The following is a 25,981-nucleotide window of genomic DNA, read 5'->3' as shown; positions in this document are numbered from 1 at the left end:
TCCATGTCATTTATGTACATCACAAATAGCAGAGGTCCCAGTACAGATCCCTGTGGAACACCACTACTCACCGACCTTCAGTGAGTAAGACAAGATGTTCATAAATCTTATCCCGAAGAATTCCCTCCAGTTACTTCCCTACCACTGATATACGACTCACCGGCCTATAGTTTCCAGAATTATATCCGGTTCCCTTCTTGAATATGGGAACAACATTAGTTATTCAACAGTCCTTTGGGACCTTGCCTGTGGCTTGAGAGGAGACAAGGTATTGGTCAAGGCCCCAGCAATCACATCTCTTGCCTCTCTCAATAATCTGGGGGATATCCCTCAGAACCTGGAGACTTAACCATCTTAATGCTCTTTAAGAGACCTAACACTACCTCCTCCTTTACCTCAAAATGCCCAAGCTCAGCACTGATCTTCCTACCCTCCATGTCCTTCTTCTTAGTAAAGTACTCATTAAGGAACTCATCCTCATTCTCTTCACCCTAGCAAATGTTCCTCCTTTATCCTTGTGTGGTCCTGCCCTCTCCCTCATTATCCTCTTGCTCTTGATGTATGGATAGAATGCCTTGGAATTTTCATGGCCTCTCCTAGATTTCCTAATTCCCTTCTTAGGTTCTTTTCAGGCTGCTTCATAACCTTCAAGGGCTCTGTTTGATTCTAGCTTCCTAAGCTTTACATACTTTTTCTTGTTCCTCTTGACTAAATTTATCACCTCTCTGGACATCCAAGGTTCTCTTACCTTGCCATCCCTGTCCTTCCTTCTGACTGGAACATACCTGTCCTTTGCTCTGTGCAGTTGGTCTTTAAACACCCTCCACAGATCAGATGTGGACTTGCCCAAAGAACATCTGTTCCCATTAACTCTCTCTAGTTCCTGCCTAATGGTCTCATAATTTGCCCTGCACAAATTTAATACTCTCCCACAAGAGTCATATTTATCCTTATCTATAGTTATCCTTAAAACCTAAGTAGTTGTGACCACTGTTCCCTAACTGGTCAACCACCGTAAGGTTGGTCACCTGGCCAGGCTCATTACCAATACGAGGTCCAGTGCAGCCCTTCCTTTTGTTGGACTGTCTACATACTGATTTAAGAAACAATCCTGGATGCACCTAACAAATTCTGCCCCATCTAAACTTCTTGCACTAAAAAGGCCCCAGTTTATCTTAGGGAAGTTGAAGTCCCCCATGATAACAACTCTATTGTTTTTACACCTTTCCTTAACCCGCCTATATATCTGTCCCATTACCTCCAGTACAATCCCATCAGAGTGATTGCATCCTTCTTATCTTTCAGTTCTATCCATATAGACACATTGTCCCTCATAAGTAGTGCAACTCCCCTCCCCCTCTTTTACCTCCCTCTCTACCTATTCTAAAACATCGAAATCCTGGGACAGTGTGCATCCATTCTTTCCCCTCTCTCAGCCAAGTCTTTGCAATGGCCACAACATTACAGTTCCCTGTGTTGATCCATGTTCTAAGTTCATCATAATTACCCATAATACGCCCTTAGCATTAAAATACATATGCTCTTCAAACTATCTATCCCATTGTATCTATTACATTGCTCCTGTCTGTTTTTACTGGTCCTGACATCTACATTCCTTTCTATCTTTACACTTTCTGACCTGGTGCTCTAGTTCACCTACTCCTGCCAAACTAATTTAAACTTTCCTGAATAGCACGGCAAATCTCCCAGCCAAAATACTGATTCCCATCTAGTTTAGGTGCAACCCGTATCTCTTATACGGGTCACCCCTACCCCAGAGGAGATTCCAATGATCTAAGAACCTGAAACTCTGCCCCTCTGCCCCCTGCACCAGTTCTTCAACTACTCATTCATATGTGCCATCATCCTATTCCTGTCCTCACTAACCTATGGCATCTAGAGATTACTACATTGGAGGTCCTTTTTTCAGCCTCATTCCTACCTCCCTATACCTACTGCACAGGACTTCTTCCTCTTTTCTACTTATGTAATTATAAGACCGTGAGACATGGGAGTAGAATTGGGCCATTTGGCGACCGAGTCTGCTCTGCCATTCAATCATAGCTGATCTTATTTCCCCTCCTCAGCCTCACTCCCTTCTCCATATAAACGTTGATGCTGTGTCCAATCAAGAAAGTATCAAGCCCTGCCTTAAATACACCCAATGACTTGGCCTCCATAGCTGTCTGTGGTAATAAATTCCACAAATTCCACCACCCTCTGACTGAAGAAATTTTTCTTCATCTCTGTTTTAAATGGACGCCCCTCTATCTTGAGGCTGTGCCCCCTTGTCCTGGACTTTATACTTATACTTTATACTTTACTGTCACCAAACAATTGATACTGGAACGTACAATCATCACAGCGATATTTGATTCTGCGCTTCCTGCTCCCTGGATTACAAATTGATAGTAAATATTAAAAATGTAAATTATAAATCATAAACAGAAAATACAAAAATGGAAAGTAAGGTAGTGCAAAAAAAAAAATGAGATGGAGGTCCAGATATTTGGAGGGTACAGCCCAGATGCGGGTCAATATCCGTTCAGTAGTCTTATCACAGTTGGAAAGAAGCTGTTCCCAAACCTGGCCTTATGAGTCTTCAAGCTCTTGAGCCTTCTCCCGGAGGGAAGAGGGACAAAAAGTGTGTTGGCTGGGTGGGTTGTGTCCTTGATTATCCTGGCAGCACTGCTCCGACAGCATGCGGTGTAAAGTGAGTCCAAGGACGGAAGATTGGTTCGTGTGATGTGCTGCGCCGTGTTCATGATCTTCTGCAGCTTCTTCTGGTCTTGGACAGGACAACTTTCATACCAGGTTGTGATGCACCCTAGAAGAATGCTTTCCACGGTGCATCTCTAAAAATTAATGAGGATTTTAGGGGACAGGCCAAATTTTTCCTTAGTTTTCTCAGGACATAAAGGCACTGGTGGGCCTTCTTGGCAGTGGACTCTGCTTGGTTGGACCAAGTTAGGTCATTTGTGATATTGCCTCCGAGGAACTTAAAGCTTTTGACCTGTTCCACTTACTCAGCACCGATGTAAATTGGGTCGTGCAGTCCGCTACTCCTTCTGAAGTCAACAACCAATTCCTTCGTCTTGCTGACATTGAGGGATAGGTTATTATCTTCGCACCATGCCACCAGGTTCTTAATTTTCTCTCTGTACTCAAACTCATCATTACCCGAGATACGGCCTACAATTGTTGTGTCATCAGCAAACTTATATATTGAGTTCGATAGAAAATTGGCTACACAATCATGGGTGCACAGTGAGTACAGCAAGGGGCTGAGAATCCCCCACCATGGGAAACATCCGTTCCACATCTACTCTGTCTAGGCCGTTCAACATTCCAAAGGTTTCATTGAGACTCCCCCTTCATCCTTCTAAACTCCAGCGAGTGCAGACTCAGAACTATCAAACGTTCCTCGTTAGATAATCCTTTCTTTCTCAGGATCATCGTTGTGAGCCTCCTCTGAACCTTCTCCAATGCCAGCACATCTTTTCTTAGATAAGGAACCCAAAACTGTTCACAATTCTCAAGGTGAGGCCTCACCACTGCCTTATAAAGCCTCAGCATCACATCCCTGCTCTTGTATTCAAGACCTCTTGAAATGAATGCTAACATTGCATTTGCCTTCCTCACCACTGACTTTACCTGTAAGTTAACTTTTAGGGTGTTCTGCACAAGGACTCCCAAGTCCCGTTGCATCTCAGATTTTTAGATTTTCTCCCTGTTTAGACAATAGTCTTCACATTTATTTCTTTTACCAAAGTGCATGACCATGGATCTTCCAACATTATATTTCATTTGCCACTTCCTTGCCCATTCTCCTAATCTGTCTAAGTCCTTCTGCAACCTACCTGTTTCCTCAACACTACCTGTCCCTCCACCAATCCTTGTATCATCTGCAAATTTGGCAACTAAATCATTGATGTGCAGCATAAAAGAAGTGGTCCCAACACTGGCCCCTGCGGAACACCACAAGTCACTGGCAGCCAACCAGACAAGGATTCTTTTATTCCTACTTGCTGCCTCCTACCCATCAGCCAATGCTATCACCATGCCAATAATTTTCCTGTAATGCCACGGGCTCTAACTTGGTAAGCAGCCTCATGTGTGGCACCTTGTCAAAGGCCTTCTGAAATTCCAAATATACAACATCCATTGCATCCTCTTTATCTATCCTACTTGTAATCTCCTCAAAGAATTCCAACAGGTTTGTCAGGAAGGATTTTCCCTTAAGGAAGCTATGCTGACTTTGTCCTATCTTGTCCAGTGTCATCAAGCACTCCATAACCTCATCCTTAACAATTGACTCTAACATCTTCCCAACCTCTGAGGTCAGGCTTACTCAACTAAAATTTCCTTTCTAAATCCTTCCTTCTTTATCAAAGAGTGAAGTGACATTTGCAATTTTCCAGTTCTCCAGCACCATGCCAGAGGCCAAAGATTCTTGAATCTTCATTATTAATGCCTCTACAATCTCTACAGCTACATCTTTCAGAACCCTAGGGTGCAGTACATCTGGTCCAGGTGACTTAGGCACCTTTATGTCTTTCAGCTTTTTAAGCACCTTCTCCCTTATAGTAGTAAGTGCACTCAAATCTTCCCTCACATCCTTCAACACCTGGCACACTACTAGTGTCTTCAACAGTGAAGACTGATGCGAAATACACATTTAGTTCATCTGCCAGCTCCCTTTCCCCCATTAGTATTTCTCCAATCTCATTTTCTAGTGGTCCTATATCCACTCTCATCTCTCTTTTATTTTTTATATACTTGAAAAAGCTTTTACAATCCACTTTGATATTGTTGCTAGCTTGCTTTCATATTTCATCCTTTCCCTCTTAATGATTCTTTTAGTTGCTCTCTGTAGGTTTTTAAAAGCATCCCAATCCTCTGTCTTCCCGCTGATTTTTTGCATTGTTGTATGCCCTCTCTTTTGCTTATAAATTAGCTTTGACTTCCCTCGTCAGCCACGGTTGAACTATTTTGAAATTTGAGTATTTCTTTATTTTTGGAAAACATCTATCCTGCACCTTTCTCATTTTTCCCAAAAACTCACACCATTGCTGCTCTGCTCTCATTCCTTCTAGCAGCTCCTTCCAATTTACTTTGGCCAACTCCTCTCTCATACCACTGTAAATTCCTTTGCTCCACTGAGATACCGTTATATCAGACTTTGCTTTCTCCCTTTCAAATTTCAAATTGAACTCAATCATTTTGTGATCACTGCCTCCTTACAGTTCTTTTACTTTAAAATCCCTATTTGCCTCTGGTTCATTATATAACACCTGATCCAGTATAGCTGAGCCCCTAGTAGGCTCAATGACAAACTGCTCTAAAAAGCCATCTCATGGGCATTGAACAAACTCAGTATCTTGAATTCCATTACCAACCCGATTTTCCCAATTGACCTACATGTTGAAATCACCCATGACTATCACAATTTTGCCCTTTGATATGCCTTTTCTATTTCTCATTGTAATCTATGGTCCACATCCCAGCTACTGTTGGAGGCCTGTATATAACTGCCATCACTCATACCCCAACAAGAGAAATTCTGCAGAAGCTGGAAATCCAAGCAACACACACAAAATGCTGGAGGAACTCAGCAGGCCAGGCAGCATCTATGGAAAAAAGTAAAGTTGACGTTTCGGGACAAAATATTGACAGTACTCTTTTCCATAGATGATGCCTGATGTGCTGAGGTGCAGTTTCTTAATACAACCCACAAGGATTCAACAGTTTCTAATCCTATGTCACATCTTTGCACTGATTTGATGCCATTCTTTACCAGCAGAGCCACACCACCCCCTCTGCCTACCTTCCCATCCCTCCAATAGAACATGTAACCTTGAACATTCAGCTCCCAATTACAACCATCCTTCAACCACGATTCAGTGATGGCCACATCATACTTGACAATCTGTAATAGTACAAGATCATCCACCTTATTTCTTACACTCTCTGCATTGAGACATAACACTCTGAGTGCTCTATTTGTTACACTTTTTGATTCTGCGTCTGTAATGCACTGATACTCACCCTACTGTCTGCAGTTTTGTCCTATCATCTGCCTGCCCTTCCTGACAGTCTGACTGCACGCTACCTTTGATTTTTTACCATCCGTCCTATGCTGAGTCCCTTCACTCCGGTTTCCACCCCTCTGCCAAATTAGTTTAAACCCTCCCCAACAGCTCCAACAACCCTGCCCATGCCATTGTGCTTCACAGCCTTTGGCTCTTCACCCTCTCTCTTGAAAATATTCTGCAGCGGCTCTGAGATATCCTGGACCCTAGCTAATAGAAGGCAACACACCATCCTGGCATCTCTTATGTGGCCACAGAATCTCCTGTCTGTCCCCCTAACTATCAAATCTCCTATCACTATCACACTGTCTGATTTTACCCTCCCCTGCTGAGCATCAGAGCTGGCCACAGTGTCACTGGCCTGGCTACCACTGCTGTGCTCTGACAGGTCATTCCACCGCCCCTCCTATGCGGTACATATTGTATAAGTGGAATGCCCACTGGGGAACCTTGCAATGACTGCTTACTCCCCTTCCTTCTCCTCTTGGTCACCCATCTATTGCCTGAAGCCTGCACTCTGGATGTGATCCCATCAGTAAATTTTGATCTCTGAGTTTTTCAGCCTTCCAGATACTCCTGAGTATCCAGTTCCAGTTCCTTGATCTGATCATTCAGGAGCTGAATTTGGGTGCACTTCCCAACAAGGGAAGACTGTTAGGTAACCTGAAATCCACATCCTACAGGAGGAGCATGCCACCACCTTAACTACCATCCTTCCTACAATGAATTAAGGACAAAGGATTCACAGACAAGAAAAAAAACTTACCTGTGCCTTCTCTTTGAAACCCTTGAGTTTTGTACTCACCTAGGTCATTTACTTAAGTTTCTTTTTGCTGAGCTTGTTATATTTTTGGATTTAACTTCTCAAGGATAAGTTCTACAATCAATTTAATGACTCTAAATGACTTAACACCCTTAACCTCCACCTGTTCTCGCCTGTTGAGCCAAAGCCTCCCACTCTAACCTGGGCCCGCCTCAACAGTGACCACTCTGCTTAACTTATTTTTATTGACCCTTGCTAAATTACTAATAACCCAAGCAATCTCTCACTCCATAGGAAGTCCTGAAAGGCCCTGCTCGCTTTATAAAACTGGTGCTTAAAGTCCACAAGGAAGTTCCTCTATGAACAAAATTTATCAACATATATTAAATGAAATTCACTTAGAATAAAATGATGCAATGTCCAGTTAAACTATTGTTTTTTACTTCTTACTCTCACATGTAGTTACGATTACTTGATAATTATATAGCTTTTCCTCTGTGCAGAACATAATGTTGTTGTTGTTACATAATACTTATTTCCTGTTCATACATTCAAGAGATTTGTTCCTATCTATAGTGTCTAGACCCCTACATTCCCAGCACTGCCAGACCATGGTCACTCAGCATTCGATCCTCCTCTTGATGCAGATGGCCAAAATGATCTTGACATCAATAGTAAAATGTTGGTCATCTGATAGTATATAATTTAAGTGTTTAAAATGAACTATAATCTGTTGTCTAATGCTTGGTTTTTAAAAATACTAGGAAACAGCTGTTCTCTTGATCTTGTAGAACTTCAAAGTATGATTTCTATGACCTTTTGTGTAAAATGTAGAATTTGGCAAGGTTTTCTTTGCAGGTCCAGAAATCATTCTAGAATTCTCTTATTAGCTGTATATTTAATAAAATATCAATTAGATTTGAACACACCCAAACTTCAGTGCTAGATTTTATTAGAAAACTGCTAACTTTAGGACCTAAAAATTAATTTGTTATTCTTATACTACGCTTATTTGCAATATATTAAAGAATGTTCTCAGAATTAATTAATTTAATCAATGGAAACAATATCAAGGTTATTATTCTATTTTTAGGTGGAGAACATTGAATTGATTTCATGCCTTTAGAGGAAATCATTATCTTATCAGGGGTAACTGAGTGCCACTTTAAACCAAAATGATTTGGAGTCTAAAGAATGAGAGTAGAAAAGGTGCTTTAATGCTGCTGTTGTTTTAATCTGGATTCCAAAATCCCAACATCCAATGCTCATTCCTTGGCATTTACAGCACTAAATTTCTGTCCATTATCTCAGAAGCAATCATGTTCTCAGAGTCTGGGTACTGACATAAAGGAACTAAATTAAGTTGTGCATCTGCCAAGAATTGGCTCATGGATGTCAGCCCTCAAGTACAAATGGTAACAGGCTTAATGTAAGAGAACCTTTAGTGGCTCACCAAGTCACCTCTGAAATTAGTTCAAATTCAGCCCAATGGAGACGTGAGAGACCGCAAATGCTGGGACCTAGTGCAACACACAAAGCACTGGAGGAACTCAGAAGGTCAGGCAAATCTACGAGGGAAACGGACAACCAACATTTCTGGTCAAAACCCTTCACCTGGCCTCAATAACAGTGTTGGTAAGTTCCTCTAGTGCTTTGGATGTTACTTCAACTTTAGCCCCAGCTGACAAGGTGAAAGCTTCATCATTTGCTAGCTCCTCACTCCCATTTCAACTCTGATGATACCCGGTAAACACAGAGAACTTCAGGTGCAATGAGAAAGTTAATAATTCGTATTTTAAACCAGATATTTCAGACTTAACATATGTAAATTCATAGAAACAGAAAACCTACAGCACAATACAGACCCTCTGGCCCACAAAGCTGTACCAAACCTGTCCTTACCTTAGAAATTACCTAGGGTTACCCATAGCACTCTATTTTTCTAAGCTCCATGTACCTATCCAGGAATCTCTTAAAATACCCTATCATATCTTCCTCCACCACCGCCGCCGGCAGCCCATTCCACACACTCACCACTTTGCGCAAAAAACTTACAACTGACATCTCCTCTGTACCTACTTCCAAGCACCTTAAAACTGTACCCTCTCATGCTAGCCATTTCAGCCCTGGGGAAGAGTCTCTGACTATCCACATGACCAATGCCTCTCATCATCTTGTACACCTCCATCAGGTCATCATATTGAAGCATTGCTAAAGTGGCCTTATAAATTTGGTAATGCATCTCATTTTCAGACGTAAAGTCAAACGTCTTGTATGTTCACATAAAAGACAAGCATGTTGGAGGTATCTTTCTGATATTGGGGTTTCCCTCAATGTGAATGTCAATCAGTCAGAAAGTCAATGTCTAGGCTGCAACATCCTGATTAATGCCTTTATCCAGTATAGTTTCAACACAATGAAACAGCATCAGATTGGCACTCATTAGCTCTATAAAGTAAACTGATGCAATAGTCTGCCAATCAGCAGGAAGTTTATGCACTATAAACTTCCTACAGTCAGATATTGCTTATGTGGCATATTTAGTCCAATACATCATGGTGGATCATTGATTCACATTCAACATTTCTCAATTTCTATCTATAAAATTATTCTTGTCAGCCTGGTTAAAACTATCGCTTTACATAGCTCAAGAGCAAACTTACCCCAATTGTGAATTCTACGTCTGGCTGTGAATCATAGCACAGAATTGAAATACAAGAAAAATTCCCCTTCATAGAGTGCCAATGTCATCGGATTGACTGTGTTGTGTCTATCTTCATCTTGTTAGTCAATCTAATCTCAAGTAAATTGGGGAAATACAATACAGAGAGGCAGAGCTTTCATAGTTTAGGCATTTTTACTCAATCCTTGTTTACTTTGTAGGAAATGGAGAATAGAAACAATAATGCAAATTAAAAAAATATTTTATTACTGATCAGCTCACTAATTATCTTAATGCCAACATCATATAGATAAACAGCAGAAAGTGATGTCATGATGCAATACTACATGCTAAATTAACAGTTGTATATTTTTGGCAAAATGTTCCAATAGGGTCATCAGTGAAAAATTCCGGATTTGCTTTTGATTATCATACAGCAGCAATCTGGTAAAGAATGACAATAAAAGAAGATACACCTTACATAAGAAATAAGCTGATTGTAATAAAGGGAAAGAAGCACAGAATGCTAATAATCCTTGTAGGTAGTAATCCAGTCCTTCAATGAATGTGTTTACCATATGCCGCACAGGAGAATGGAAGGACATCAGGTGCCTCCTGTGGTTTTCCCTTATGTTAAGATTGCAGCCAAAATCATAATAAACCAGGTGCACGCTCACAGTGAAAGAAGGATATCAATTTGCATGCAGCTTTTACCCACTGATTACAATCATAGAGGCAGAAGCAGATTGTTTGTTGCTCCATATTACCCTTCTCTCCTTTAACCTTCAAAGCTGTTGCGCTAGCATTCTGATATTGATGGGGGGAGGGGAGCTTAGTCATGGCAATGTCTTACACAGCTGGATAAGATCATCTCTTGTTGGAGATGATCACTGCATGGCACTTATTGTCTGAATATCACCTGACTCTATCAGCCCATGTCCGAATGTTGTCCAGAAGCACGGTGGCTTCATTTGCTGACACTTGCAAATGGAATTGAACACTGTGCAATTATCAGCAAGTAGCTCATTTCTGACTTGATCCTGGAAGGGAGCACATCGCTGAAGCAGCTAAAGATGGCTGTGCCTTAGACATTGCCCACATTGCCCTAAGGAACTCCTGCAGTCACATATGCATTCTGACAGGCTGCATCACTGTCTGGTATGGAGGGGCTACTGCACAGGACTGAAAGAAGCTGCAGAGGGTTGTAAATCTAGTCAGCTCCAACTTGGGTATTAGCCTACAAAGTACCCAGGACATCTTTAGGGAACGGTGTCTCAGAAAGGCAGCGTCCATTATTAAGGACCTCCAGCACCCAGGGCATGCCCTTTTCTCACTGTTACCATCAGGCAGGAGGTACAGAAGCCTGAAGGCAAACACTCAGCGATTCAGAAACAGCTTCTTCCCCCCTGCCATCTGATTCCTAAATGGACACTGAACATGAGAACACCTCCCCACTTTTTGAATATGTATTATTTCTGTTTTTGCATGATTTTAAATTTGTTCTATATACATGCACTGTCAGAATCAGAATCAGGTTTATTATAACCGGAATGTGACATGAAATTTGTTAACTTAACAGCAGTTCAATGCACTGTGATTTATTTATCTATTTATTTATTTATTCCTGTTCTTCTATATTATGTATTGCATTGGACTGCTGCTGCTAAGTTAATAAATTTCACAACACATGCCAGATATAATAAACCTGATTCTGATTCTGAAATGCTCCCAGTGTGCCCTCCCCTACACCTAATGTAGATTGAGGTGCTGTTCCGTCAAGAACTTTGCCATTTCCAGCACAACAGCCTGGATCTCCCAGTAGCCGCACATTTCAATTCGACTTCCCATTCCCATACCAACATGCCTGTCCATGACCGCCTTTAATGCCATGTTGAGGCCAAACTCAGGTTAGAGGAGCAACATCTCATAAACTGTTACAGGTACTGAAGCTAATTGGTCTCAGAAAAGCCCAAAATGGGCATCAGTAAGTTAATGGTGAGCGTCAACTGTCTGCTGCGTAGTAATCACTTTTTTATTGATCATTAACTGACTGGGTAGTTATTAGTAAGTTTAGATTTGTCATTTTGTGATTGAACATAACTGGTAAATTTTCTACATTGCTGAGTAGATGCCACTGTTATAAATTTTCTGTAACCATTTGACTTGAGGCAGAATTGTTTCCAGATCTCAAATCTCAGTCGTATTCCCAGGTTATGACTAGTCCTATAACCTTTGCTAAATGTAGAGTTTTCAGCTTTCACTCCGTGCAATGAAATAAGTAGAATCAGCTGAATACTAGCTTCTGCAAACATGGGGATTGTATCAGGAAGTTGGGATAGATCACTCACACAATACTTATAGTCAAATGTGCATGCCAATGCCTCAGCCTTAACTTCAGGACTTTAACTCTGTACCTTGTCATCATATTGGGTAGGGATATCCTTGCAGCCATTTTACTGGTTTTTCACCTGGAACCTACCAGCCTTCTCATTCCCACCCTCCCTCCACCTTCTTTATAGGGCCTCTGCCCCCTCCCTCTTCAGTCCTGATGAAGGGCTCCGGCCCAAAACGTTGACTGCTCATTTCCACGGATGCTGCCCGACCTGCTGAGTTCGTCCAGCGTGTTGTGAGTGTTCCTTCCATTAATTGTCCATCAGCTTTCAGGACAAAATGGAGCAGTCTATGCTGATCTGATCCATTAGTTGTGAGATTACTCTGCATTGTTACAGTTTATTTTCATTTCAATGTGTTTAGTGTTGTACTGCATCTTCGTCAGGTAGAACTTATTTCATACAAATTCGTCTCATTATAGGAATAAAACCGTAGAATAAAAATCCTAGGGCTTCTCATCAGAGGAAAATCCCCAAAGAAATGGAAAGAGGCATCACCAGAAATAAGATAAAATTTTACAAAATGCTTAGCAAAACTCAAGTTAGGGACACAGATTTTCACTTCACAATCAATCATTGTCACATCCTACATAATGCATATTTTAAACAAGAGAAAATCTGCAGAAGCTGGAAATCCAAGCAAGGCACATAAAATGCTGGAGGAACTCAGCAGGCCAGGCAGCATCTATGGAAAAGAGTAAACAGTTGACGTTACAGGCCAAGGCCCTTCATCAGCACAGAAGTACACTTTCAAAACTGTAGCCAATCATGGGCACTAGCCTCCCCAGGATAAAGGACACTATCAAAAGGTGATGCTTCAGAAAGGCATCATCCATCAATAAGGGTTCCCATCGCCAAGGACATGCTCATTTCTCATTGCTACCATCAAGACAGATTATCAGCAGCCTGAAAACGCACACTCAACATTTCAGGAACAGCTTCTTCCCCCACCCCATCAGATTTCTGAATGGACCCATGAACACTACCTCGGTGTTTTTTTTGTTCCTTTTTGAACTTCATTTAACTTATTTTTAATATATACTTATTATTGTAATTTGTAGTTTTTATTACAATGTATTGCAGTGTACTGCAACTGTAAAACAACAAATTTCATGACATATGCTGGTGATATTAAGTCTAATTCTGATTTTGTAACACAAATATTCAAAAGATCACAATGGTTGCTTTTCAAAGTTACATCATGTATAAAAATGTTAAACATAATTAAAAACTTAAGAATATTCATAATTTAGATATTTTTAAAGTACACTGCCTAAAATATTTAAGTAATATCTGGAAAAAAACAATTTGCAATTATCTAATGGACAATTAATTGTAATGAACCTGTTAAACTAATAAACTGTTAAACCTGTTGACTAAAGCCACAATCTATTCCAGCTGCTTCCATCTGGGAAGCGGCACTGCAGCATAAAAGCCAGAACCAAGAGGCTCTGGGACAGCTTCTTCCACCAGGTCATCAGACTGATGAACTCACGCTGATTTGAGTGTACTCTATATTACATTGACTGTTCTATTTATTATAAATTACTGAGATTGCACATTGCACATTTAGATGGCAACGTAACTTAAAGATTTTTACTCCTCATGTATGTGAAGGATGTAAGAAATAATATCAATTCAATTCAACATACCAGAAGGAGCACAAACTTTATCATTTATCATATCATAACATTGTACGAGTATGGAAGAAGTAATTCAGTCCGTCCTGGATCCTATTAAAACACTTCTGCCAATCCCACTCCTCCTATCCCTGCAAATTCTTCCTCCTCAAGAGCCAATCCAAATCCTTGATCAAAGACATTGACTAATGCCTTTTCATCACCACTACAGGCAGTAAGTGCCGTATCGGATCGCAAAGCCCTCCAGCATGTGGTGAAAACTGCCCAGCGGATTATAGGCACCCAATCGTCCACCATCGAGAACATCTATCATAAACACTGCTTGGGCAGGGCAAAAAGCATTATCAAGGATGCATCTCACCCTAACCATGGACTTTTTACTCTCCTCCCATCCAGTAGGTGCTACAGGAGCCTCCGCTCCCACCACAGCAGGCACAGGAAGAGGTTCTTCCCTGAGGCTGTGACCCTGCTGAACCTCACATCACAGGTGGTGGGAAAGATGCTGGAGTCAATTATAAAAGATGAAATTACGACACATCTGGATAGCAGTAACAGGATCAGTCCGAGTCAGCATAGATTTACGAAGGGGAAATCGTGCTTAACTAATCTTCTGGAATTTTTTGAGGATGTAACTATGAAAATGGACAAGGGAGAGCCAGTGGGTGTAGTGTACCTAGACTTTCAGAAAGCCTTTGATAAAGTCCCACATAGGAGATAAGTGGGCAAAATTAGGGCACATGGTATTGGAGGCAGAGTACTGACATGGATTGAAAATTGGCTGGCTGACAGAAAACAAAGAGTAGCGATTAATGGGTCCCTTTCGGAATGGCAGGCGGTGACCAGTGGGGTACCGTAGGGTTCAGTGCTGAGACCGCAGCTGTTTACAATATATATTAATGATTTAGATGAGGGAATTAAAAGTAACATTAGCAAATTTGCTGATGACACAAAGCTGGGTGGCAGTGTGAAATGTGAGGAGGATGTTGTGAGAATGCAAGGTGACTTGGACAGGCTCGCTGAGTGGGCAGATGCATGGCAGATGCAGTTTAATGTGGATAAATGTGAGATTATCCACTTTGGTGGTAAGAGGAGGAAGGCAGATTATTATCTAAATGGAGTCAAATTAGGAAAAGGGGAAGTACAACGAGATCTAGGTGTTCTTGTACATCAGTCACTGAAAGCAAGCATGCAAGTACAGCAGGCAGTGAAGAAAGCTAATGGCATGCTGGCCTTCATAACAAGGGGAATTGAATATAAGAGCAAAGAGGTCCTTCTGCAGCTGTACAGGGCCCTGGTGAGACCACACCTGGAGTACTGTGTGCAGTTTTGGTCTCCAAGTTTGAGGAAGGACATTCTTGCTATTGAGGGAGTGCAGCGTAGGTTCACAAGGTTAACTCCCGGGATGGCAGGACTGTCATATGTCAAAAGTTTGGAGCGACTGGGATTGTATACTCTGGAATTTAGAAGGCTGAGAGGGGATCTTATTGAAACACGTAAGATTATTAAGAGATTGGACACGCTGGAGGCAGGAAGCATATTCCCGCTGATGGGTGAGCCCAGAACCAGAGGCCACAGTTTAAGAATAAGTGGTAGGCCATTTAGAACGGAGTTGAGGAAAAACTTTTTCACCCAGAGAGTAGTGGATATGTGGAATGCTCTGCCCCAGAAGGCTGTGGAGGCCAAGTCTCTGGATGCTTTCAAGAAAGAGATGGATAGAGCTCTTAAAGAGAGAGGAACCAAAGGTTATGGGGATAAGGCAGGAACTGGATACTGATTGTGGATGATCAGCCATGATCACAGTGAATGGCGGAGCTGGCTCGAAGTGCCGAATGGTCTGTTCCTGCACCTATTGTCTATTGCACCCATATTGTACTGTCTCAGTACTTTTATATTTGTGTGCTGTAGCACTGACTTTTTATTCACAGTTATTTTGTAAATAACACTATTCTTTGCATTTCTGGTTAGATGCTAACTGCATTTCATTGGCTTTGTATCTGTACTCGGCACAATGACAATAAAGTTGAATCTAATCTAATCTAATCCAATTAAATCCTCCGGTAAAATGGCAATACATTCAAACACAGCGTCCTCTCAGGGGTAGGCCTAAGTGCACTTTTCTTTTTAAAATGTGTTTTTATGATCGTAAAACTATATCGGACTCCAAGAACTATGGGCACAGAGGGTCTACCGCATCAGTGAGCTGTCTGTTGTTCGGAGCAGCCTGCTGGGATGTCGAAAAAGCTGACAGACGAGTTGGAGAAGGAGAAGCCAACAGATGGGCTGGAGTGGGTTCAAGGGAGCTGACCTGGGTGCAGACCATGTTGCCCACGGCTATTCGAAAGCATAGGAGTTGGTGCATGAAAGCAGCATGCAGTGTACCATGAGAGACCGTTTTGGACGTTTCACCAGCAAGACCCTGTTGGACATTGATCATGTAAGATGTCGCAGGCCTGTTTCCCTTGTTTGGTGGCGAGATAGGCAGCAGCGTAGCCTCGGTTGTAGCAGGGACTGTGCCTCAAGCTGTGCACTTGCCTGCTGCTGCAGTCCAGGTGAGACAATGCAGGAGGCAGTGAACCGTGCAATCCATGCTCAGCTGGGAGCTGGCCTCTCCCATCAGTGCTGCCCTCTGATATTCAACTGGTGGAATGACAGGCTGGATTGCCAGGAGTTGTACCATCAATTTGCATCTTGCTCAGGGACTTGGACTATACATGTGATTCATTGCATAACAATGTGTACTTTTTTCCCCCTCTCTCTCTCCCCCACTATTTTGAATGTATGTCACGCACTTGGTTCTGGAGGAAAGCTGTCTCGTTTGACAGTATCTGTGTTTGGTCTGAATGCTAATTAAACTTGAATTTATTACAACTACTCCCCAATATATATGCTTTGTATCTTGGATTTTCCTAGTTTATGAACCTGTATTTCAGCAATTCAAAATTACTGATTTAGAAATGAATCAGTAATGAAGTTTGTGAGTTGCAAATAATAAAATTTCTTGGAGATCTTTTGGTTTTATTCTGCAAAAGTACCAATGGATTACAGTAGCCCAAATGTAATGCCATTATTCAAGGAAAGAGGAATTAGAAAACAAGAAACTATTGTCCGTTAACACGTTATTGGGAAATGCAGAACAGATTTCTTATCACTGATTTAAATGACATGACAGTTGTTGTTATGCAGCAGTAGTACAGTGCAAGAACAAAATTACTATTTATTACAAAACTAAATAATTTAAAAAGGAAGACTATAAGGTAGTGTTACAGGAATGCATTAATGAAGAAGTGGTGCCAGACATTTAGAAAAATCATAATACAACTAAGCAGAGTCAGAATCAACAAGCTTGTATGAAGGGGAACATTTGACAAATTAATTAGAGTTCTTGCACCAAAGACATAGTGAAGAACCAGAAGATGAAGTGTAGCTGGATTTTCAAATGTGATTCCGTAAGGTGCCACATACAAGATTAGAACATAAAACAGTACATCACAGTATGGGTCCTCTGCCCACGATGTTATTCCAACCTACTATATAAGCCTACTTCATGATCATTCTAACCCTTCCCTCCTACACTGCCCATAACCTCCATTGTTCTTACATCCTTTACCACAACTCCAGCAGTGCATTCTAGGCACCCACCACTCTCTGTGTAAAAAAAACTCCCTCTGACACCTCCCCTGAACTTTCCTCCACTCACCTTAAATGTGTGTCCTCTAGTATTAACCATTGCCACCCTGGAAAAAAACACTGACTGTCCACTCTATCTAAGCCTCTCATAATCGCATACAGCATACCTCTTTCAGGTCCCAGCTGGCCAACCTTTCCTCAAAAGACATTTTCTCTAAACCATGCAGCATCATGTTAAATCTCCACTGCATCTTCTCTAAAACTTCCACATCCCTCCTTCCTATAACAGGGAAACTTGTCAAATACCTTACTGAAATCCATAGACACCACGTCCACTGCTCCAATTTCATCAATTTGTTTTGCACCTCCTCACAAAACACATTTAGTCTCATGAGGCATGACCTGCCCTTCACAACACCATGTTGAGTATCCCAAATAAGACTTTCGCTTCTCCAAATGCTTGTAAAGATGGTCCCTAAGAATTCTCTCCAATAGTTCACCAATGACATTAGACTTTGTGGTCCATAATTCCCCGATTATTCCTATTAACTTTCTTAAACAATGGAGCAACATTTGGCATCTTGCAATCCTCTGGTGCCATGTCTAAGGCCAGGTAGGATTCAGATATCATCGTCAATGCCCCAGCAACCTCTTCCCTCATTTTCCTTAGTAATGGGGTATATCTCATCTGGCCCCAGTGATCTATCTACCATAACGTTATTGAGAAGCTCCAACATTATCTCTTTCTTAACCTCAACATGTTCTTGCACATTATCCTGTTCTGCACTGGTCTCACATTCTCCCAGATGAAGGACCTACTGTAGCAAAATATTCATTAAGGACCTCCCCTACTTCCTCCAAGTTCAGGCACATTTCCCTCTTTATCCCTGAATGATTCTACTCTCACTCTAGTCATCCTCCTGTCATTCACATACTGTACATGTAGAATGCCTTGGGGGTTCCCTTAGTCCTAGTCGCCAAGGCCTTCTCATGACTCCCTAGCTTCCTCAAGCCTCTTTTTAATTTCCTTCCCGGTTAACTTATAATTTTTAAGAACCCTGCTGATCCTTGCTTCCTAAACTTTAAGAATGCTTCCTTCTTCCTCTTGACTAGATACTCCACACCTCTTATCAACCATGGTTCTTCACCCTTCCATGCTTTCCCTGTCTCAATGGGACAAACCTATCCAGAACCCTATACAAGTACTCCCTAAACAACCTCTGCTATGCATTTCCTTGAGAACATCTGTTCCCAATTTATGCTCCCAAGTTCCTGCCTAATACCATTATAATTAGCCCTCCCCTGATTAAATACTTTCCCTATAATTTAATTGTGCATGGCTATGCCAAAGATCACTGAGGTGTCATTGTTATCTCCAAAATACTCATCCATGGAGAGGCAGTGCTAGACACCTGGCCAGGTCTATCACCTGGTACCAGAGCTAGTATGACTTCACCTCCAGTTGGCCTGTCCCCATACTGTGTCAGGAATTGTTCCTGGACACACCTAACAAATCAGGTCCCATCTAAATATTTTGAACTAAGATTACTGGCGATTAATTCACAAGATTTATGAGTTTATAGCTACAGCGATAATATATTAACCTAGGTAGAAGACTGGCTAACTAACAGAAAAACAATCTGAATGAACCTGATCATCAATATAAAATTTATACATTGGAATAAATCAAGTGAGTTTCAAACAGACTAAGTATAACTAGTGGGTGCCACAGGGATTATTGTGGGGCCTCAACTTACAACTTGGATTCATGAGCTGTAAGCCAATTTGCTTCTAATGCAAAAATGAGTGGGAAAGCAATTTATGAAAAAAAACACAAAGGACTCACAAACTGCTGAGCAAGAAGGAAAAACATTGACAGAAACACTTTAAAGTGGGGAAAGAAAGTGCAAAATTATCCTATTTGGTGGAAAAATAGAAATGGAAGTTTACAATAATGATATCAGAAATGCAAGAATCTAAACATTCAGAAATAATAAATGAGTGAACCAAGCAACATACACAAAATGCTAGGGGAACTCAACAGGCCAGGCAGCATCTGTGGAAAAAGAGTAAACAATCAACGTTTTGGGCTGAGACCCTTCATCAGGACTGGCAAAAAAAAAGATGAGATCAGAGCAAGGGGGGGGGGATGAGGGAGGAAGTACAAGGTGGTAGGTGATAGGTAAAACCAGGAGAGACAGGGGAGTGAAGTAAAGAATTGGGAAGTTGACAGTTGAGAGAGATAAAAGGCTGGAGAAGGGGAAATCTGATAAGAAAGGTAGAAGACCATAAAAGAAAGGGAAGGGGAAGTAGCACCAGAGGGAGGTGATGGGCAGGTAAGGAGATGAGGTAAGAGAGGGAAACAGGAATGGGAATGGTGAACAGGGCGTGGGGGTGGGGGGGGGGGGAAATTACCAGAATTTCAAGAAATTGGTGTTCATGGCATCAGGTTGGAGGCTACCTAGACGGAGTATAAGGTGTTGCTCCACCAACCCGAGTGTGGCCTCATCACGGCAGTAGAGGAGGCCATGAACTGACATGTCGGAATGAGAATGGGAAGTAGAATTGAAGTAGGTGGCCACCGGGAGAATGAATCAAGTCTTTTTTTTTCCTCAAGAGAAAAAAGGCCAACTTTAAAAAAAAGTGTCATACAGAGAATTTCATGAAGGATTTTGACAGAACATTTTACCTGCAGTCATTATTAATAAACAGTCATCACAATATCCATAGAGAATTTGGAAGAGATTATTTAACCCAAAATACAGTTAGAGTACAAGAATCAAGTTTAATATCACTGGTATACATTATGAAATTTGTTTGCAGCAGCCATACAATGCAATACATAATAATAAAAAACTATAAATTACAATAAGAAATATCTACTGCATATAAATTTAATTAAATAAGCAGAGCAAAGGGAACAAAAATAGTGAGCTGGTGTATATGGATTCATTGTCCATTCAGGAATATGATACCAAAGGAGAAGAAGCTGCTCCTAAAAGGTTGAGTGTACGTCTTCAGACTCCTGTCCCTCCTCAATGGCAACATTGAGAAAAGGACATATTGTAGGCAATAAGAATCCTTGACAATAGGTGTCTCTTTATTAAGGCATTGCAATTAGAAGATGCCCTTGATGCTGTGGAAGTTAGTGCCCATGATGGACTTGGCTGAGTTTGCAACTTTCTGCAGCTTTTTCTGATCCTGTGCAGTTGTACCTCCATACCAAACCGTGAAACAACCAGTTAGAATGCTCTCCGTGGTACATCTGTAATTTGCTAGAGTTTTTGGTGATATACCAAATCTCCTCAAACTCATAATGAAACACAGCAACTGTTGTGCCTTCTCTGTAATTGAATCAATATATTGGGTCCAGGATAGGTCTTCAAAGACGTTGACATCCAGGAACTTGAAACTGCTCATCCTTTCCACCGCATGATGAGGACTTTAATTCTCTCAGCTTCCCCTTCCTGAAGACCACAATGAATTCCTTGGTCTTACCTACACTGAGTACAAGATTAATGTTGCAACACCACTTAATCAGAAAAATTCATAGATGCCGTTTGAGCTGTGCCTAGCCACACTGTTATGGTTGTAGACAGAGTAAAGCAGTGGGCTAAGTTCACATCTTTGAGGTGTGCCAGTGTTAACTGTCAATGAGGAGGAGATGTTATTTCCAATCTGCATGGACTGTGGTCTCCCAGTGAGGAATTTAAGGATTCAGTTGCAGAGGGAGGTATAGAGGCCCAGGATTTGGAGCTTGTTTATTCTGATGGTGCGGAAAGCTGAGATGTAATCAATAAACAGCAACCTGACATAGGTATTGCTATTGGCCAGCTGGACCAAGGCTGAGTAAACAGCCAGCTAGACTGCTGACTGCAGACCTATTGTAGTGATCGGCAAATTGTAGTGGGTCCAGCCTCTTGCTTAGGCAGGAGTTGATTCTGGCCATGATCAACCTCTCAGCACTTCATCTCAGTAGATATCAGAGCAACTGAGCAATAGTCATTGAAGCAGCTCACCCTACTCTTCTTGGGCACTAAATGATTTTCACCCTTTTGAAGCAGGTGCTACCAACTGCAGCAGTGAGAGATTGAAGATGTCCTTGAACACTCCCGCTAGTTGGTCGGCACAGGTTTCAGGTACATCCCTGGGACCTGATGCATTGTGAGGATTGACCCTCTTGAAAGATGATCTGACATCACAGGGTCACCTCATGCAGCAGGCATCACAGAGAACATGCTATCACAGAGAATGATTGAAGTGAGCAGTGCTTACACAATTAAGGGGAGAATGAACATGCACATGAGGGAGAAGGGAATAGAGGATGATGTTAATGTGTACAGAAGAAGGAAAATGAAGAAGGCTTCAGTGGAGCAACTGAATTAAATGGCCCATTTTTGTTCCATATAATCCAAGGAAGAATGGGTCTACACTGGTTAGTTTAAAATTCTACCAGTTGCAAAATAAGGTAGGTTGGACATGAAGCCAGCAATCCCATTCTGTAAAAACCCCAGACTTACAGAAATGCCAATAGAAGCTTCAAAGACTTCATCACTGGGAAAGGAAGGATCTTTGTCTGGAAGACGTATGAAATTGTGCGGTGAAAGCAGCAAGTCGATAGAAGCCACAGAATTGATCAAGCTTCTAAGAGAGGTTGGCCAAAGAATACCTGGCACGCAACCTTGACGCTGACATCAAGAAGATGGGCTACATCTGGGGACAACCTGAGAGACTGGCCCTGGACAGAAGACTGCTGTTGGCAGCCTATGCCCCAGAAGGAGTGATGGGCTTAACTAACTAACGGGTTGGTTTAGAGGAATGAGAGGTGATCTTGTTAAAACATAGGATTCTGAGGGGTTTGGCAGATATTTAACCTCAAGAGGGAATTTTGAACTAGGTTGCATTGTTTCAGTATAAGGGATCAACAATTTAAAATAGAGATAAGAATAACTTTCTTCTCCCATAGGGTTTGGATTCTCGATATTCACTCCGCTAAAGAGCTGTGAAAACCAAGTCATTGAATATGAGACTGGCAGATTTTTGCATGATGGGGGAATAGGAGTAAATGGAAAAGGAATGATATGAAAGTAGAGTTAAAGCCATGATCAGCCATGAATGGCAAAACTGTTCAAGGAACTATATTGCCAAATCATGTTCCTATTTCATATGTTCTCACATAACATTTTTTTAATTTTGCCTGCCCTCACTAAGACATATCTCAACAATAGGACTATCTTTTAAGATGCCACCCGCATATTTTACTGCCAAACCACTTCTATACAAACTTCAGAACAAATACGGTATTTTGGTGACAAAATTTCATTAACTTGACTTCTTGATTTTCGTATAAGCTTTAACCACAAAGAAAATGCAATTACTTCAAAGAAATCATATATGAATTTAAACTATCAAAATAATCTATCATTTTAAAGTTGTTTTCAATTAAACTGAATAAATGCATAACCATTGATGTAAATACTTCAACCCTCAGTTAACTATACTCTCAACAGCTGACCATTGCTGCTTTCCCAATCGCCCTCCAAATGGCAAAATATTTAAAGACGATAGAAAATTGCTATGTAAAAAGTTATTCGCTACTTTGTAATAGCATTCAATTGGATCGATGTTGAGACGTTAAAAAAAACTTCACTGGATTGACTCTCGCTTACAGTCCCCCGCCGCCCCAATGTATTGCTAGCTAGCAAGTACACTTAGCTTACTCAAAAACAGTAGTTATTGGAAGCGTCAAAAGCAAATGACCAGCCCTTATTTAAGATGAACAAAGATTTTGAGATAATCATAGTTTAGTGTTTGCTCTCCAATCATTTCAATACAAACATCTACATAAACCAGGAAGTCATCACTTATTTTTAGTTTAGACCCGAGGAGAGTGGGTAGCGAATTATACTTCTGTCAACCAGGGTCTACATATAATTTGCACAATGCCTCCTAAAGTTACCTACTACAATACTTCACGAAATGTCTCGGACCGAAACGTTGACTCTTTATTCTTCTCCATAGATGCTGCCTGACCTGCTGAGCTCCTTCAGCATTTTAGGTGTGGTCCTCTGGGTTTCCAGAATCTGCAGAATCTCATGGGTTTACTACACATTCACACATGCACACATTCAAGAATGGGCCGGATTATTTTAAATCTGTCCGCTGCCAAGACTCAGTGCTCCTGGTCCCTGCCCCTCCTCCGTGTCGGGGTTGAATCACGGGTGGTGGAGAAAGCAGGGAGGGAATGGACTACCATGACGAGACCAAGTAAATCGCCATCCTGACAGCCTTTCACGCTCAGCTGTCAAAGGCTTTAGAACAGTTTTTAAATACACTAGTCTGACATTTAATAACTATACAAAGTTTACAAAAACATTAGATTTAAGAAAATATTCAAACATACTGTAATTTAAACAAAAGAGCTGAAGTCCTTAGCTAGAGTCATGGTGCTCCCTGCCCAGCCACGGTAACGGGCGGAATGTTAGAAGTACCGCCATCCGCCCCCCCCCCCCCCGATTTCTAAAGTGCCTGCGGCCAAGTCCAATATATACCCGACCTGAAGCGGCTAAAGGCTAGCGGTTGGCCGCGATTCGCGTCACAATATTTACGCAATAGGATTACTGTTTTATGTTAACTAGTGTTTTCGAAAGTTGGTATTAGCGAACCCCGAAAGGAGCGTTTGCCGAGTTTGCTCGTCGTTAAATTGCGTATACTTTTTCGACAGACCACTTCTTGATTGTCAGCACACTGAATGCAGGAGCACAATCACAACTACCTATAATTAAATTGAACTAATACGCACTGAGCTATATCATGCACCAATCTCTTAGCCTGAGTTCATTTCACATCCGAAACATCAACCTCATTACAATTTCTCAACATTAAAATCTCTTCGCATAAATCTTGATATGGTTTGTATTTGTCCCCTTTCAGAATTTATTGGCGACTAAGCCATCCGTCCCTTTGCACGAAACTGAGACTGTTTTAACACGTTCCTGGCGCTTTCCAAATGGGTTTAGTGAAATTAAGGATTAAAAAATAAATCTTGGGATGAAAATCCCGCTATATTTCTTCTCAAGTAGATAACAGCATTGACAACTAGCTAGTGAGGATCAAACCACCCCTCCCCCAAAATTCTGCACCGGGAGTCGCTTAAAGCGTATCCCAATATCGTGTCACTGGAAGTTGGTTCACTTCTCATAAACAAGGAACATTGTGAAACTTCAATCATTACAGAAAACTATCAGTTCAGGAAAATCGCAACATCAGCAGTGCAAACTAAAAACAAAACCCTATCAAACTTTCGCCTGAAGTGGGTTTGAGATCCGTGGGTCAAGGTGGAAATGTGTATGCCAAAGTCCCCGGAGAGGAAGGCGCTGTTGCTCTATGGCTTTTACATTCTCCCCCATAAATACTTACTGATTCAGTTCAACGTCAAGAATGAAAGATGAGTTGAAAGCGTCAACCTGGAAGGTGGCTTGAGCGATGTGTGGGGACTGCGAAAAAAAAACAAACCACAGCAACAATTAGTTCCCTGCAAGAGAAAGCAAAACTACTGCATCGAGCAAAAACTAGATTGGCATTTTTGTGAATCAGTACTCCGACTTTACAGGAGTGTAATAGAGTGCAATAAGCTGCTTTGAATGAACATCGTTTGTATCCGGTGTTGAGACTGAAGTGTTGAACGAATTGATTTTACGAATTGTGCAAATCAGCCTTATGTTAAGAGGATTTTTGGTTCTGTTTGGTTCATGCAGCCAGCGTCTCCAGAGTGCTCGGAAGGAATGTATGCAAGAGGACAGTTTATATTTGTACATTTTAAATGCTGCAAATAAAGAGAATTCAGCGGGACTTGCGATGCTTACCAGGTAGGCGGCTCCGTGCTCTAACGTCCTCCTCACTCGGGTGTCCAGGCCAACCCGGCCACTGGCAATGAGCCGAAACGGACTGGTTCTCTGGGGCGGATTTAAGCCGTGCTCCCCCCAGCTCTCTGTTGCTGCCACCGCCTCTTTGCTCCCGAAGGCGTCGTCACCTTCATTCACACCTGCAATGTGCACGATTCGCGGATACATTGCCATGAGTAGCAGTTATTTACTGGTATCACCATCAACCCCCCCCCCCCCTTTTAAACCTGTCATCTGACTGAGCCTATCGCTATCTCAAGTTAAAACAACAAATCATGCAGCTTCATATATTTCTCCCTAATAATTCCCGTTTCAATCCATAATTCAGCTTTCGTCCTCCTCCCTACAAAAATACACGCATCCAGGGAATTGCTTCAATATTCAAAGATGCTGCTTTCAGCGAGATTCTTACCGGGGTTTCTATTGGCGCTGCTGTATTGAACGAGATAGACTAGTCCACACAGAGATACCAAGGAAATCTGACGCGGTAAATGCTTCATATTTCATATTCTTTACAACCCTGTTACACAGGGAAAATTGAACCTTTTTTCCGCCTAATGTATAGACTGGATCCTACGGAATGTCTGGATATCATTCGTATTGTGCACTGGGTGTGTAGACTATCTTTGCTTCCTTTGAATGCAGTCTGCAGCACTGGACGGCAGTGACAGGCTGAGAACATCTGAGCGCCTCCCCCTCGCCTACCTCCGAGTTCTTAGTCAGCCGGATTTCGTCATTTCTGGTCCACGCTCGCAACAACCCCACGCTCATCTCGCGAGCTGCAGGCTCCTCGGAGCTAGCACTGAGCATGGGCAATGTCATCGGAACAATCTCTGAGAGAGGGGTCGTCTACCAATTGTGGAGACTGCAGCAAGAGGTGATCCACCTACAACAGAGTGTCAC

At 41.7% G+C, this 25,981-nt stretch overlaps 1 protein-coding gene across 3 annotated transcripts in view; it reads right to left on the bottom strand.

Moving 5' to 3' along the window:
* Positions 1–25,717, bottom strand: part of LOC140195455 (disintegrin and metalloproteinase domain-containing protein 22-like) — a 345,726-nt gene extending 320,009 nt beyond the window's left edge. For all 3 annotated transcript variants that reach the window (XM_072253768.1, XM_072253769.1, XM_072253771.1), the window contains exons 1-3: positions 25,491–25,717; positions 25,040–25,218; positions 24,594–24,670 (exon numbers count right to left, since the gene is read on the bottom strand). In XM_072253768.1, the coding sequence (XP_072109869.1) occupies positions 24,594–24,670; positions 25,040–25,218; positions 25,491–25,578 (344 nt within the window). In that variant the 5' untranslated portion in view covers positions 25,579–25,717. The remainder of the gene's footprint in view (positions 1–24,593; positions 24,671–25,039; positions 25,219–25,490) is intronic.
* Between the last annotated feature and the right edge of the window lie 264 nt (positions 25,718–25,981).

The sequence above is a fragment of the Mobula birostris genome, chromosome 3 (assembly GCF_030028105.1).
Source record: "Mobula birostris isolate sMobBir1 chromosome 3, sMobBir1.hap1, whole genome shotgun sequence".
In the NCBI taxonomy this organism is placed as follows: Eukaryota; Metazoa; Chordata; class Chondrichthyes; order Myliobatiformes; family Myliobatidae; genus Mobula; species Mobula birostris.
This window is presented reverse-complemented; position numbering and strand designations above follow the sequence as displayed.